General features: G+C 40.5%; 1 protein-coding gene across 3 annotated transcripts in view; it reads left to right on the top strand.

Annotated features, from left to right (window-relative positions):
- Positions 1 to 15,940, top strand: part of GMEB1 (glucocorticoid modulatory element binding protein 1) — a 34,548-nt gene that overhangs the window by 269 nt on the left and 18,339 nt on the right. The window contains exons 1-4 of one of the 3 annotated variants that reach the window (XM_042245047.2): positions 4 to 5,653; positions 5,883 to 6,040; positions 14,270 to 14,352; positions 15,156 to 15,280. In XM_042245047.2, coding sequence (XP_042100981.1) covers positions 5,913 to 6,040; positions 14,270 to 14,352; positions 15,156 to 15,280 — 336 coding nt within the window. In that variant the 5' untranslated portion in view covers positions 4 to 5,653; positions 5,883 to 5,912. Of the gene's footprint in view, positions 1 to 3; positions 6,041 to 14,269; positions 14,353 to 15,155; positions 15,281 to 15,940 lie in introns of those variants that run through there. The other 2 variants (XM_004005058.6, XM_027965413.3) reach the window with 2 other exon arrangements.

Raw genomic sequence — 15,940 nt, 5'->3', positions numbered from 1 at the left:
GGGGGGACGCTGCCGCTGGGTCCGCCTGAGCAGCCGGGCCGCCCCCAGCGCGGCTGGCCGCGCCGCTCGGGTCCGGCCCCCGGCCGAGAGCGGCGGGGGGCCGGCGAGCCTGGCACTGGGGGGCCCCGGCGCCTCCGGACCGAGGGGCCCGGAAGTCCTCTGCCGAGGGACCAGGAAGGGCCGGAGCGACTCCGGACTGAGAGGCCCTGACATCTGGGACCCCGGGGAGGGGTCTGGGGATCCAGGGGGTATCCCTAAAGGCGGGATCCGGGGAGCACCAGGCCCTTTGATGAGGAGCTGGGGATGAGGCCTGGGTCGCGCTCGGGCTAGGGGGTAGTGGTGAAAGGAGGGGGCGGCGAAGAGTGAAGGAAGCCCGCTGCCTGCCCTGGAGGACCTCTCGGAGCCTTGGGGTTGGCAGCCAGGGCAGACAGTGGGTTCTGCTGAGGAAAAGAGTGTCCAGGCTTCACCGGGGGCGCCTAGAGGCCTCGGCCATTCAGCCCAGGGGAAAAGAGGCAGGTGCTTCCCTGAAGGCACAGTGACAGGTCCAGTAAGCAGGGGACAAGGAAGAAGAGCTCCAAGGGAAATTGAGCAGGCCTCTACCTTCTCCTAGATGAGGGGGCGGTAGGAAGACACCTCAGAGCCTCCAGAGGAAGGAATGAGAAGGGTCCAGATCTGTGAGGGAATAAAAGAGTTTGGAGTACCTCATATAGGTAGAGAGCAGGGTGATGTGGCCTGTTGTGGATGGGGAAACCTGAGTTTTTGAGGGCCGGAGAGATGATTGTTGGGAAGAAGGCTAGCATATCCCTGCTTTCTAAAATGACGGGGGAATCGGCCTGGTGTTTCCTAATTGAGGGGCAGGAGAGGTGAGAGCAGACTCTTGAGGGTCCTGGCGTGTGATCCATCCGGACTAAGACACGTCAAGTCTTGATCATGGGAAGCTTTGGCTGTCTTAAGGAGGAGGAGGAGGCATTCTCTCAAGATGAGAGAAATTCAAAAACAGTTCCTAACAGACACAAACAGGGGCCTTAACTCTTGTTTATTTAGGAGAACCAAGAAGTGGCATTTTCCTCCTTAACCTGGAGGATTAAGGAAAGAGAGGATCAGCTAATTTTAGTCTCACAGGATTCTTTTCTCTCTCTTTGCTTATGGAACGTTTGGGGAACTTTTTCATTAAATTGTTGGACTGACCTAATTTTTCAGCCTTTTATCAATTATGTGTATTTATTGTCTACTGACGACTTTTTTCATTAGTTACCTGTTAGTTGCTTACTCGTGTTTACAGCAAGCATATTGAATAGCCAACTTGTACTCAGCTTCATGGGGTTAGTTTGGGCTGTGTTCTTGTCCTAAGAAGAAATCTGCTCAACTGTAGTAGGTTGACCCTTCAAAAAACCCTTTTTGCAATTGCTTCTCCAAACACCTTCAGAGTAGTCACTATTAAGTGATTCATCTGAAACTTCACTTGCTCCGGCTTTTTACCTCAGTGGTCCTGTGTAGTGATCTGTTGGCTTCCTTACATCTGGTAGTGCCCTAGATCACCTAGGGAGTTACCATGAAACAGAATAAAGAAGGGAAAAAAAGGAGTTTTGACCTCATGTAATAATAAAATTTTTAAGTTGGAAATTTCTTAGAATAGGCTACATAGTCTACCACAATTAAAGTATGAAACAAATACATTTTGGAGTTAGAAAATTTCAGGATATATGGTATTTCTATGACTCCCTCTCAGCTACCAACTGTCATGTTCCTATGATCATGTGACACTTGTGCTTACATCTATCTTGCCGTGTTTTTTAAACTTTTCAGAACACAAAAATGAATTTAATCCAGAGTAGTTCAGCTATCATTGATTTAATATTTTGATAGTTTACGTGAATAGTCATGTAGTTAATCTCAAGGTGTCTGTCTTGTCTTTGAAAATAACTACAAATAATTCTTCCTTTTCTCAGAAGTTTGACATATTTCCCTTATGTGTGTTCTCCTAGAATTACAGAGTGTTGTGTGATTCCACAATGAATACTCCAAGGTCCCATCCATGAAATACCCAAAGGAGCAACTTACTCATCTTCCCTTAGTTTTTGTTGCTATAAACAAGAGCCACTTTTCAATTTACACTCAGCTCAAAGAAATGACCTTCCAATTAGCCAGTGTAGTCTGTAGAGGTGGTTAGGGTTTCTTGCTCAAAATATGGTATTTAGGGTAGTAAGAGATATTCAACCCAAACTTGCTTCTCTGAGGAATGTAAGAATTGCCATGTGGGATCAGACCTGTGTCTCTGACTGACAATGAGAGACTTACTGTGGATGATTATAATTATCTTTTCTGGTAAACTCTCAGAAGGTTAGAGAAGCAGCCATAATATTGCTTTTGAGTTCCAAGGTGTGGGAGGGGTAAGAAGTAAAATACGAGTTCTTATTGAGGAAAGTATTAATCAAGAAGTTAGTCAACCACTTATTCAGAGTATTGTAGAAAGAGGACTCAACCTTAGGGTAGAAGGTTGAACTAGAAGCATCCTTCTAATTTTGCTTTTCTAACCCATTAATTTGCCTGTGCTGTTAATTTTAACATTTAAACCACTTTTTTGAAATAATAAATTATCTACAATTGTTATATGCTAAAGTATTGTATCTTTTAAATTCATTGAATATGTAACAGGATAGTACTTGACAACAAATAAGTGTCTGACAAATGTTAGCTGTGATTATTTCAGTTCATCTTACGTTTTTATAGTTCAAACTTTAAAGATATCGATCAGTTCACTTATTCTAGGATTTGATGGCATTTTAAACTTCATCATATCCCTTTTGGCATTTTTTAGACTCAAAGTTCCTAATCATTTAGGTTCTGTTTCTGGCAGTCAGCCAAACTCATCCATTGATTTCCCATCCCCCCCTCCTCCAGTTTTAAACTTTTAATTTACAGAAGTTCAGATTGTATATTCTAGTATCTTGTCATTACTTTTTTCCTCTACTGTATGACAATGTCACATATCTCTTTCCCTTCTGTAGTTCCTTAAGAACAGATACCATCCCTTTTCATATCTAAGGAGCCTAACTGTGTCCGATGTGATTTCTCCCCATCGTTACGGCCAGTTCAAGCTTTCTAAGCAAATTTATATCCCCTAAATTAAAGATGTAGAAAGTTCTAGAAGTCTTTTAGGGTAAAGTGAGTCACTGATTGCATGAAAATTTATTACATACCTGCTGTGTACCAGATTTCCTTAGAAAGTTTTAGGTAGGCGGTTTTGTAAATAGAAGTCTGATATTTGAAAAGTATTGCTCTTGTGGCCCTGGGCACTGAGCTAGCATAGGGAAGCCTGTTAAAAAAAGTAAAGATAGCTTTTCTCTCCCAGGATGCAGTCTGGTGAGGAGAGACTGACAGAGTGGGCTGATGGTTGTGACAGGGATGCTCCAGGCACTGAGGAGGCAAAAAGACCCCCTCATATCTAGTCAAGGAAGTCACAGATGGCCTCTCTGAGGAAGTGATGTTTTAAATGTCACAAAAGTATAGCAGTGACTTGCCAGAAAGAACAGAAAAAAAGAATTCCGGGTAGAGCAAATAAGTGTGAAGGCTCAGGTGAGGAAATATGGCATGTTTGAGAATTTGGAAAAAATGTAATGGCAGGAGCCCACAATGTGAGAAGAAGTACTGTGGGAAATGAGGCCAGCAGGGTGGGCAGGGGACAGATTTGGTGGGTTTTGTAAGTCAGGGTGTTTGCACCGTAATAGCAGCAAAGGGAATGCCCTGAAGGGTTTTTTTAAGTGGGGGAAATGGCCTTTAGTTAGATCATTTTGTCTGTTATCTAATGAGTTGGAGATATGGACCAGAGGCTAGGATACTGATGAGAAGCAGCTGGAAAAATCCAGGTGACAGTGTGTTGGTTCAGCATATGATGATGGCAGCACAGATGGAGAGTGGAGGATGGTTAAAAGAGATGTATAGGTGATAAAATGGCTAGGATTTACTTGGTGGTTGGTTGAATTTAGAGGAGTCAAAAATAGCTCCTTGGTTTCTGGCTTGAGAAAATGGATGGAGGGTAGCGCCATTTATTGAGGCAGGGAACATAGGAGCAGGTTTGAGAGGGAACATGCTTTTAGTTTAAGATGCCTAAGATATTTTAAGAGGTTTTTGGATATAGGAGGTGTTGAATCCAGGAAAAAGTTTGAATGTGAGAATCATAAAGGGCAGGTCTAAGTCATATGTGAGGAATTTTAACTTGGTCAGACACAAACAAAAATTGATTGAACTGCTCTATGTCAGTGCCTGCAGTGAATACGGCTGCAGGAGACAGGATTTTTAGAGAAGCAGCACCTGTCTTCACAGTGTGGTCATGGAGGCAGATGTATGTTCAGTTACCCTCTGTACAAGGCATGGTGTTGTTAAACACTAGAGGAGAGCGGCAAGCAAGTATTGGGGGCCTACAGAAAAGAAAAGGGGGCGGTAGAGGCTTGTGGAGGACTGAGCTGTGAACTGGGCCTTGAAGGGAGAAGGAGATGAGGGAGAAAGGAGTTTGGGCCTTACAGAATAACACAGGTACAGAAATCTTTGCATGTTACATGTCCAGAATTCAGTGAGAGATTGATGTGGCTGGATTTTAAGTTTCTTGGGGTATTATAGTTGCAGATAAAACTGGAAAATTTGGGGGGCCAAATGAGGGAGACTTTGAGTGCTATGTTAAATGTGTGTATTATAGGCAAACAATTGCAGTGGCAGAGCTGAAATGTGGATTTGGTCATCTTGAGTACCAAATACATATCCATTGTGGGTCTAGGCACGGTTCACTGCAGTCCTAATCATCTTCAAGTACTCACATATCTCAGTCAACACAGTACGCTTATCTATATTCTCTTACATGACCCTCTCCTTCCTTTTCAGCTGTGAAGGCTAGCAGCTGCAGAATAACTTAGGACCCTCTGAGTTTTCATTAAGATTGAAATAATGCTTTGAGTTACTTTAGAGTCAAAGATCTTTTGGTACTGGACAGTAGTTTCCCCAACAGTTCTGCAAGTGAAGTGTCAGGCAAGATCCTATCTCCATTCAGTTTGAGGCAAAGAGGTATTAAGATGTTCCTGGAGATCATACAGTTGGACACAGCATTTATTAAACATCCATACAATGCAAATCATCTTTCTTTTTCCAGCAACTTAGTTTCAGAACACTTGATGAAGTGTAATGGCTGATTGCAAAGAAAATAGATGATTCTTACTTTCTAAGCACTTAGGATGGAACTAGTGATGTGTTATATACCAGCTCTCTAGAATAAAAAATACCTGATTTGTATTGCTTGCCAGTTTCTTTGGTGTATATACTCCCAGCATCACTGATTTCAAGTTACCAACTTGATGTTGCTAAACCGGGAGTTGCAAAGAGATGTACACAGTTGGCTTCCCCTATGACTCAGTGGTAAAGAATCTACCTGCAGTGCAGAAGATGCAAGAAATGCGGGTTCAATCTCTGGGTTAGGAAGATCCTCTGGAGTAGGAAATGGCAACCCACTCCAGTATTCTTACCTGGAAAATTCCACGGACAGAGAAGCTTGGCGGGCTACAGTCCATGGGGTCGCAGAGTCGGACACTACTGAGCGACTGAGCACACAGGCACGAGCACAGTTGGTTCTCAGGAGCTGGCGGAGCTGCCTGCAGCATACCACTGGGTGAATCACACATGCTAAGAAAATCTCCAGTAGGTAGTGAGTCCAAAGGCATTTCTGCGGAAAGATGTCTGCCCCTATGTCTGTCCCTTCTCACAATTCCCATCTTTTTCAGGAGACCATGATCTCCAGGATGCCCTTGGAATTAATAGTTATTATATTGCTGTTCCTTTCCTATGGTTGTCATCTTTTCAAATCAGACAAAATTACTGGTGCTTCTTATTTCTGACAGCATTCCCAGCTATCTGACTTCATGTGAAAGATGGCTAATGCAGAAGTGAGTGTCCCAGTGGGGGATGTGGTTGTGGTACCCACTGAAGGAAATGAAGGGGAGAACCCTGAAGACACTAAAACCCAAGTGATCTTGCAGTTACAGCCTGTGCAACAAGGGTAAGTGACTAAAGATTGGAATATTCTGAAAATTTTGGGGAGTTTAGAGAGTGCAGATATGATAACTTTAAGGTGGTTTAGCACAATGGAACATTCAACATCAACGCTCAGAGCTAAGTTTTCATCTCTGTAATGTATTGTGTGCTATATTTATCATTCAGTACTTATTACAACAACTGACTGTTTCCTCGTCTCTCGCCCTCTGCTCTGAATTTCTTGAGGATAAGCTACATGGTTCCCTCATCATATTTATCCACATTGTTTAGCACAGTGCCTTGGTACATGTGGTACTTTTGCCAAAAGAGATAGTTATAGTCAGAGGAGAATAGGCAAGGCAGCTATAAAAGTATTCCTACCAGAAATTCTCTGGGCCCTCATGGATGGGCAAATTATCAAGCTTAGTCTATCAAAAATATGTGTATCAATCGCCTACCATCGTACAACATATCACAAAGGTACTGAATGAAATATAGCACATGGTTCCCATCATCATGAAGCTTGCAGTCTAGTTGTACAAAGCAAAAATACATGTTTATAAATAGAGTGATCACTTACATGGCAAAATGTAAGAAGTGCCAAGTGGCATGCTTAGGATGTGCTTTTGAATTCAGAGAAGTGATTCAGAAAATCACTATGAATTTGAGAGAAGAGATAAGATTCTTAAATGGGCTTGAAAGGTAAACAGGACTTAGATCTCCAGAGAGAAGAGGGGGCTAGTTATTTTATCTTGGGGAATATATAAAAGATTTAAGGATCAGAAGTATTCTATGGGCTTCCCTAGTGGCCCAGATGGTAAAGAATTCACCTGCAGTACAGGAGACCTGGGTTCTATCCCTGGGTTGGAAAGATCCCTGAGAGAAAGGAACAGCTACCCACTCCAGTATTTTTGCCTGGAGAATTCCACGGACGAGGAGCCTGGTAGGCTATAGCCCATGGGGTGGCAAAGAGTCGGATAAGACTGAGCAACTTTCACTAGGCAAACACACAATTGGCCCTCTGTATCTATAGGTTCCACATCCTCAGATTCAATCAACCTTGGATGGAAAAAAAATTCCAGAAAGTTCCAAAAAGCAAAATTGAATTTGCCACACACGGGCAACTATTTATAAGCATTTAAATTAGATATTACAAATAATCTTTAGTTCAGTTCAGTCGCTTAATCATGTCAATCTTTGCAGCCCCATGGACTGCAGCATGCCAGGCCTTGCTGTCCATCACCAACTCCCAGAGCTTGCTCAAACTCATGTCTCTTGAGTTGGTGATGCCATCCAACTATCTCATTCTCTGTCATCCCCTTCTCCTCCTGCCTTCAATCTTTCCCAGCATCGGAGTCTTTTCCAGTGAGTCAGTTCTTCATACAAGTGGCCAAAGTTTCAGGTGTTGAAGTTTCAGCTTCAATATCAGTTCTTCTAGTGAATATTCAGAACTGACTCCCTTTAGGATGGACTGGTTGGATCTCCTTGCAGCCCAAGGGATTCCCAAGAGTCTTCTCCAACACCACAGATCAAAAACACCACTTTGGCACTCAGCTTTCTTTATAGTCCAACTCTCACATCCATACATAACTACTGGAAAAATCATAGCTTTGACTAGATGGACCTTTGTTGGCAAAGTGATGTCTCTGCTTTTTAATATGCTGTCTAGGTTGGTCATAGCTTTTCTTCCAAGGAGTAAGCGTCTTTTAATTTTATGGCTGCAGTCACCATCTGCAGTGATTTTGGAACCCAAGAAAATAGTCTGTCACTGTTTCCATAGTTTTCTCATCTATTTGAAATGAAGTGATAGGACCGGATGACATGATCTTAGTTTTCTGAATGTTGAATTTTAAGCCAACTTTTTCACTCTCCTCTTTCACTTTCATCAAGAGGCTGTTTAACTCTTCTTTGCTTTCTGCCATAAGGGTGGTGTCACCTGAGTATCTGAGGTTATTGATATTTCTCCCTGCAGTCTTGGAGAAGGAAATGGCAACTTACTCCGGTGCTCTTGCCTGGAAAATCCCATGGATGGAGGAGCCTGGTAGGCTACAGTCCATGGGGTCTCTAAGAGTCGGACACAACTGAGCGACTTCACTCTTACTCTTCACTTTCCTGCATTGGAGAAGGAAATGGCAACCCACTCCAGTGTTCTTGCCTGGAGAATCCCAGGGATGGGGGAGCCTAGTGGCTGCTGTCTATGGGGTCGCACAGAGTCAGACACAACTGAAGCGACTTAGCAGCAGCAGCAGCCTGCAATCTTGATTCCAGCTTGTGCTTTATCCAGCCCGGCATTTCACATGATGTACTCTGCATGTAAGTTAAATAAGCCTTGACGTATTCCTTTCACAGTTTGGAAGACACCGCAGTGAGAAGCCCATGCACCACAACTGGAGAGTAGCCTCTGATCACAACTAGAGAAAGTCCACACACAGCAAAAAAGACCCAGGTCAATTAATAAATACAAATTATTGAAAAAGAAAGAAATGTAAGAAAACTATGGTTTTATTTTAAAAACTAATACAAAAGAGTTCTTGTCTTTTACAGATACATACAAATGTCTGGGATTTGCTTCAAAAAAAATTCAGCAGTGGGCGGATATAGAGATGAAATCAGACTGGCCATGTGTTGACAACTATTGAAGCTGGGTGATGGAGGCTTACATGAGGGTTCATTATCATATTTTCTTTATTTGGAGGTATTTTTGAAATTTCCTATAATGAAAAGCTTTTAAATTACCAAGATAGGCTAACAAGCTAACAGTTTTTAAAATCATTAGTTAATTTTTAATCATCTGATTTATGCAATAGCCGATTTAAAGTATATGGGAGGATGTGTATAGATTATATACAAATACTATGCCATTTTATAAAAGACTTGCATTTCGGTGGACTTCAGTATTTGCAGGGGTTTTCTGGACCCAGTCTCCCCATAATACTGAGAGAGGACTGTAATCCAGTCCCGGTCTATTAAGTCATGTAGAACTTGCCTGAAAAAGTTCTAGGGAAAAACTATTAGACTATTAACCTGTCTTGGTAATTTAAAAAGCTTTTTATTATAGGAAATTTCAAATACACCTCCAAATAAAGAAAATATGATAATGAACCCAACCCCCGTGTAAGCATCCATCACCCAGCTTCAACAGTTGTCAACACATGGCCAGTCTGATTTCATCTCTACATCCGCCCACTCCTGAATTTTTTTTGAAGCAAATCCCAGACATTTGTATGTATCTGTAAAAGATAAGGACACTTTCTTATTAGTTTTAAGATAACCACAGCTTTCTGACATTTCTTTCTCTTTTAATAATTTGTAATTTATTGACTGTGCTGGGTCTTTTTTGCTGTGTGCGTGGACTTTCTCTAGTTGTGGTGATCAGAGGCTGCTCTCCAGTGTGGTACATGGGCTTCTCACTGCAGTGTCTTCTCTTGCTGGGCTCTAGGGTGCTTGGGCTTCCGTAGTTGCAGCACGTGGGCTCAGTTGCCCCATGGCATGTGGAATCCTCCTGGACTACAGATCAAACCCACGTCCCCTGCATTGGCAGGTAGATTCTTAACCACTAGGCCACGAGGGAAGTCTGACATTTCTAAATGTTGTTAAGCATAAAGGAGATATTCTAAGGTCTAGAAAGGAAAGTTGGTATAAATAATGTCTAACAAATAGTCTATAGAGCGTCTTAAATTTTTGTTGGCACCACAGAGTATGCACGCTTATGCAAACTCATTTGGGAATTTTATTTTGATACACACACACATACTTGTAGTCGTTACCTTTTGAGGTACAGTAACATCAAGAAGAATTAAATGTCAGGTCCTTCTGTCTTTCCTAAAGTACTCCAGTTGTCACTTGTCCTATCCACAGTGGAGACAGAAAAAACTTCTCTGCTACTTCGAGACTTAATTCTTTTGAAGATTTGGTTCCACTTAATTTTCTGTTTGTCTTTTTTATTTTCCAAATGATACTGTCTGTATCTGGAAACCTGGCATTGCTTGATTAGGTAGAGGCATCTTTGTCCAACATATATTGACTTCCCAATCCACTGTCTACAGTGAATTTTAATGCATGAGCTGGTGAATAAACATTTTGAGGTATTGCCTTTTTTGTTGTTGTTTTTGAGCTATTGCATTGTGAGATGTTTGTCAGTTGTATTATTTAATTATTTTACTATTTTATTGCATTTTAGCCTCATTTTGCAAAAATGAGCAGGGTACAAAAACAGTGATTTTAGTTATGAGATATATAGGTCTCATAATTTTAATACACTTGAGACAAAGATGAAAATTATCAGGTTTCCATGTTCAGCCTCATCACACTTCACCTGATGGGCTATAATTCAAGTGTGAAGGAAATAAACAATCAAAAGGTATGCATGCATTGCTAGGAATAAATTGGTAAAGATTATATTCAAAAGATGTGAGAGTTGGACTATAAAGAAAGCTGAGTGCCAAAGAATTGATACTTTTGGACTGTGGTGTTGGGGAAGACTGTTGAGAGTCCCTTGGACTGTGAGGAGATCCAACCAGTCCATCCTAAAGGAAATGAATCCTGACTATTCATTGGAAGGACTGATGCTGAAGCTAAAACTCCAATTTGGCCACCTGATGCAAAAAACTGACTCATTTGAAAAGACTCTGATGCTGGGAAAGATTGAAGGCAGGAGGAGAAGGGGGCAACAGAGAATGAGATGGTTGGATGGTATCACCAACTCAATGGATGTGAGTTTGAATAAGCTCTGGAAGTTGGTGATGGACAGGGAAGCCTGGCATGCTGCAGTCCATGGGGTCACAAAGAGTCAGATGCAACTGAATGACTGAACTGACTGGCTGGCTGATATTCAAAAGGCAAGAAATAGAGATTTTATATAGCATTGTTAGATTTTAATATGTAATTCCTTTTGCCCATCATTTTAATTTTTTTTACATATATGACATTTTATACTTTCCCAAATATTCACCATATACACATTTTCAGGGATACATATGAAGCAAAAGTAGAGTATTTGGTAACAGGCTATTTATATGAATACATAGAACCTGACGCATTATATAAGACTTTCATAATGATTAAGTTAAAATATATCCATATTCAACTTTTTAAGAAAATAGAGATACTAAGGTGAGTGAAGTGAAGTCGCTCAGTCATGTCCGACTCTTTGTGATCCTGTGGACTGTAGTCTACCTGGCTTCTCTGTCCATGGGATTTTCCAGGCAAGAGTACTGGAGTGGGTTGCCATTGCCGTCTCCACAGGATCTTCCTGACCCAGGGATCGAACCCCGGTCTCCTGCATTGCAGGCAGATGCTTTATCCTCTGAGCTACTAGGGAAGCAGATACTAAGGTACTCAGGTACTGAGATACTAAGAAGATTTTTTTATTCTGGGAGTTTTTCCAACAAAGAAGACTTGTTCAGTGTATGCATTCTTTTTAAAAACAGAAAAGATGATTATTAACTTTTTCAAATAAAACCTTTAAATATACTTTGGAAATTCTCAGGAGGAATGAAAGTATTAAGATTTCATTACATTCTTGACTTTCTGATTCATTTTGGATTCATAAGAGTTTTTAACAATGAGATCACGGACTGGTGATTTTAATACTACATAAATTTACTCAGTGTGCTGAGTGGAATAGTTCAATTTGAGGAATAGTGACCTTACTTTCCTTGTGCTCATATCCCTCCCTAGTAGGAGGTTTAAAGTGTTAGGAATATGTTTAAACTCAGATCAGTAGGGTACCCCTTAGCTTATGTAAGAATCCCACATTCAGTTAATCAGTATAGCTTTCCTTAACATTCAAGATTTTTTTAAAAAGTATATAGATTTTCAGTTTTCAGTGAATTGGAATACAATAATGTGGCCTTAACTTTAAAACTCTTATACATGTATATCATATGTACTATATATTATACTATTTATATGTATTTATATGCACACATTTTACTATTAGTGAAGTTAACATCAGTCATTGTAAATGCTAATAGTAACTGACTTGTACTTCACTGATCCATAATTACCACTTATTATTTGTAGCATAATAATTTGTATGCATGTTTACACTGCAATTTAGAGTGTAAGCTTCTGTGTTCTTGGGAAAAAAGGATTTAGTATATCATGTGTTCTCAAAGAATGTTTGTGAATTAATAAAGGAATAACAACAATCATAATAAAATTTTGGGGTGATTATTTTAAAAAGCTCTAGTAAACCTAATTTTGCCTTACTTCGATGATTCAGAAGGCTTATTGATATCTTCTAAATCCTTAATAATTTAAACATATTTTATGATTTTTGACTATAGTTTTAGTACATATAGAGAGTTAAGCTAAATCCATCACTATTATGAGTTGCTTTATAAAGATTTTCCCTGATAAAATCTTATTTGCCCGTAAAAATACAGAATATGCCCAACTTCCCAAGTGCAATTTACTGGTTGTTGAAATTATGTATAGACAAGAATCTATTATTTTAAAGGATTTTGTACATATTGGTCAATGAGCTTAGAATGAGCTTACCAAATTTACTTGAAGTAGAGGTATGGTTTTGTTTTTTTTGTCTGTGCTGCATGGTGGAATCTTAGCTCTCCAGCTAGGGATTGACCCTGGGCCACAGCAGTGAAACTCAGAACCCTAACCACTAGGCCTCTCAGGGACCTCTTAGATTATGCCCAAGGAGAGAAAGAAAGGTAAATAAGTAAATAGTATTAAGTATTATAGTTGTTGTGGCAAAAGCCTAAAGTACAGTTGGGTCACAGAGGAGGAATTGGGTGATTATACCGGAAGACTGAGATGGAAGGAAAAGCACCATACAGGCTGCTGATTAAAACACAAAAGATGGGGAAAGATGTTCTGGGAAGAGGAAGAAGAGCAAGAACAGAAGGGATAAAAGAAGATGGCAGTTTGGTACTATTGGGGCTTGGGTTGTCTGGTGGGGGTTTGGTGAGAATTGAAACCAGGGACCAGATCATGGAGGGACTTAAATATCATATTAAGTATTGGGGGCTCTATTTCAGCAGCAAGGAGGAGATTCTTGCAGGGTTTTGCAGAGGGTGTTACCTGATCATCCTGGAAGGAATATAGAAGATCAGGTTGATGTGAGGAGACCGGTTCAGACTAGAGGTGACGCAGCCTGAGCTAAGGCAGTAGCAGTGGAAGTAGACAAGGAAAGTGGCTGGTGTTAGGGACATGTATCTGGCAGGACTTGGTGACTGGCTGTGTGGGAGTTGAGGAGGATGAAAAGGGGGAGATTTAGTGTAATTTCCAGGCTTCTGTTTTAGGCTACTGTGTGCTGAGTAGTGCCATTAACAACGATGGGAAATATAGGAAGAAGAGTAGTTGGGGAGGTGGGAGAGGAAAGAGAACTTGGTTATTTTAGACATTATTCATTCAATCAAGTCCTATGGGATATTCAAATGTATTTATTTATTTAGCAGTTAATTGTGTCCTGCTGTGGAATTCAGAAGGGAGGTTTGTGCTAAAGGTGTCACCATCGGGGAGGGAAATCACTGATGCAAAGGAGATTGTTCAGGCGGTACTTTAGGATAGCAAGTGCAGTAAATAGCATGTTAGGCTTATTGTGGAAATTAAACAAAGGATGTCAGTGTTCGTGTCAGGTTATCTGAGCCCATTTCTTAGAAGGCAGAAACACTTTGGAGAGAGAGTTTTCCTTAAGTGGTACCTTTCATTACTGCTAGTTACCTTGGGCATAATCGCTCTCTCTCTTTTTTTAAAAAAACTAGGCTCTGCTCATGTCTGTAGTTTGATTATGATACCTTAAAAAATGCTAAAATGTAAAAATGGCTAAAGTGCCTAGATTTCAACAAGGGACCTCAGCTTCTGTAGTCAGTAAGTTCTTCCTGGTTTGAATTGTCTAAAAGTACTACTTTTTAGTCATATTTGGATAATTCTATAATATGTTACAAGTGAAGCAACACTTTATGTCATGAACTTTTAAAGTTAGGAAGGGATAAGCCTGGTGTAAAGTACAGGTATTTTACAAGTAGCAGTGTAAATAGAGTAGCAAGAGAAACTTCTCCTCTAGGGTGAGGAAAGTTGTTGATTCATTTCCATGATAGTAGCTGCTAAGCAGTCTTGGGCAGCCTGGAATTTAGATACATTGAGGCTTGAGTCAGAACACTAACATCAAGTTGTAAAGTATATTATTTTATTCCTTTTGAGATAGATTAAAACAAATTTCTTAACCTGTGCTGTGGATATTAATTTTGTCATGATTTATGTAGTTTATTGATGGGCACTTTTACGACAGGATTTATGAAGCTGGATCTGAGAACAATACGGCAGTTGTGGCAGTAGAAACTCACACAATACACAAAATTGAAGAAGGGATTGGTAAGTCCTTTTGTTGTTCTAGTACTTTTTTTTTTTTTTTTTACCGCACTTTGAGGCATGAGAAGCCTTCTGCCGTGGAAGCGCAGAGTCGTAACCACTGGACCTCCAGGGAAGCCTTGTTCTAGTACTTTTAACCTTAGCCTCCTTGGTTGAGATTTCTCGCTTTTTGTGCCTGATTTCCCCGTCCTGTCCCCCCGCACCTCACTACCCAATGTGCTCTACCAGTGCTCTAGCCTTCCATTTGATGATGGTACATCGAGAGACACTGCTAAGATGCTAGGGCTATCAGTTGATGTTTAACATTAGTTTGCTAGGGTTACTGAAAAGATTTCTCATCAGTAGAAATCTGTCAAAGAAATTGGAATCTCAAGGTTAGTCTCTGTCATTAGGGAAGTTGCTGATGAGGTGCTGATTGGAAGGCAGTCAGTGGAAAGAAACTGAAGAAGAGCTCTGAAATTAAACTAGGTGTTTGAATCCCACATTCTCACTTAGCTGTATGACCTTGGGAAAATCCCTTCACCTTTCTGAGTCCCATACAGGTACATAGGAAACCATGACCACCTCACAGGATTGTTTTAAGAATTAAAAAAGATTGAACTTGTAAAAACACATGGTACAGTGTCTGGCACAGAGTGGGAGCTTGGTAAGAGAGCTGTTACGCCAAATTTCTTCCAGAAGATTCCTAAACAATACGAATCCCTGTGAACTGTTAGCCCCTCAGAGGAACCAGGAGACTAGAGATGTTGAATTAAACTTTAAAGAAGAGTGTTTGATAAATAACTGATATTTTTTCCATTTGCAAGATGCAAGCACTATAGAAGCAAATGAGGATATGGAAATTGCTTACCCCATAACTTGTGGGGAGAGCAAAGCCATTCTCCTTTGGAAGAAGTTTGTATGTCCAGGAATAAATGTAAAGTGTGTCAAGGTAATTGTCTTTTCTCCTTGCTGGGGTCTATTTTGGGGCTCCTTCTTTTCAACGGGTATGATTTGAGAACCTCTTCTTCCCCACCATTTCAGTGTTCTTAATTTAGTGGCGTCCCTTTGTGTCACAGTTTAAAAGAAAAAAAAGGACTTTGGAGTGATACTGACCTGGGTTCAAGTCCCACCAGAATACAAGTCTTTTGAAAGCTCAGAATTTGTCTGTCTTCTTCACCATTGTATTCCTAGCACCTGGACTAGGGCTCTGAATATTTATCAGTAAATATTTTGTTGAATGAATGGAGTCTCAACTCTATCACTAGTTAGGTGACCTTGGTCAAGTAATATTTCAGAGCTTCATATGTTAAAATACAAATAATTATACATACATACACACAGTAAGGTTGTTGGAAGGTGAAATACAGATGGTTATGTAAAATGCCTTATACTAGTGTGTAGTTTGGCAGAGTTTTTTCAAAATTATTACTGATAAAAATAATCTTCATGAGAGCACAATGTGGAAATAATTGCTTATTCTGTCTCTACTGGTAGCCACAACTCTACCCATAGATAGTAGGCACCGTCAGTAGCATCATCCTGGAATCATTAAGGATTACAGAGTTTTGAGGCTCTGCAGTGCTGTTGGTTTCTACCATGCTTTTTCTTT

The sequence above is a fragment of the Ovis aries genome, chromosome 2 (assembly GCF_016772045.2).
Source record: "Ovis aries strain OAR_USU_Benz2616 breed Rambouillet chromosome 2, ARS-UI_Ramb_v3.0, whole genome shotgun sequence".
NCBI classification, from domain to species: domain Eukaryota; kingdom Metazoa; phylum Chordata; class Mammalia; order Artiodactyla; family Bovidae; genus Ovis; species Ovis aries.
The sequence above is the reverse complement of the archived record's forward strand: the minus strand, read 5'-3'. Positions and strand labels throughout refer to the sequence as shown.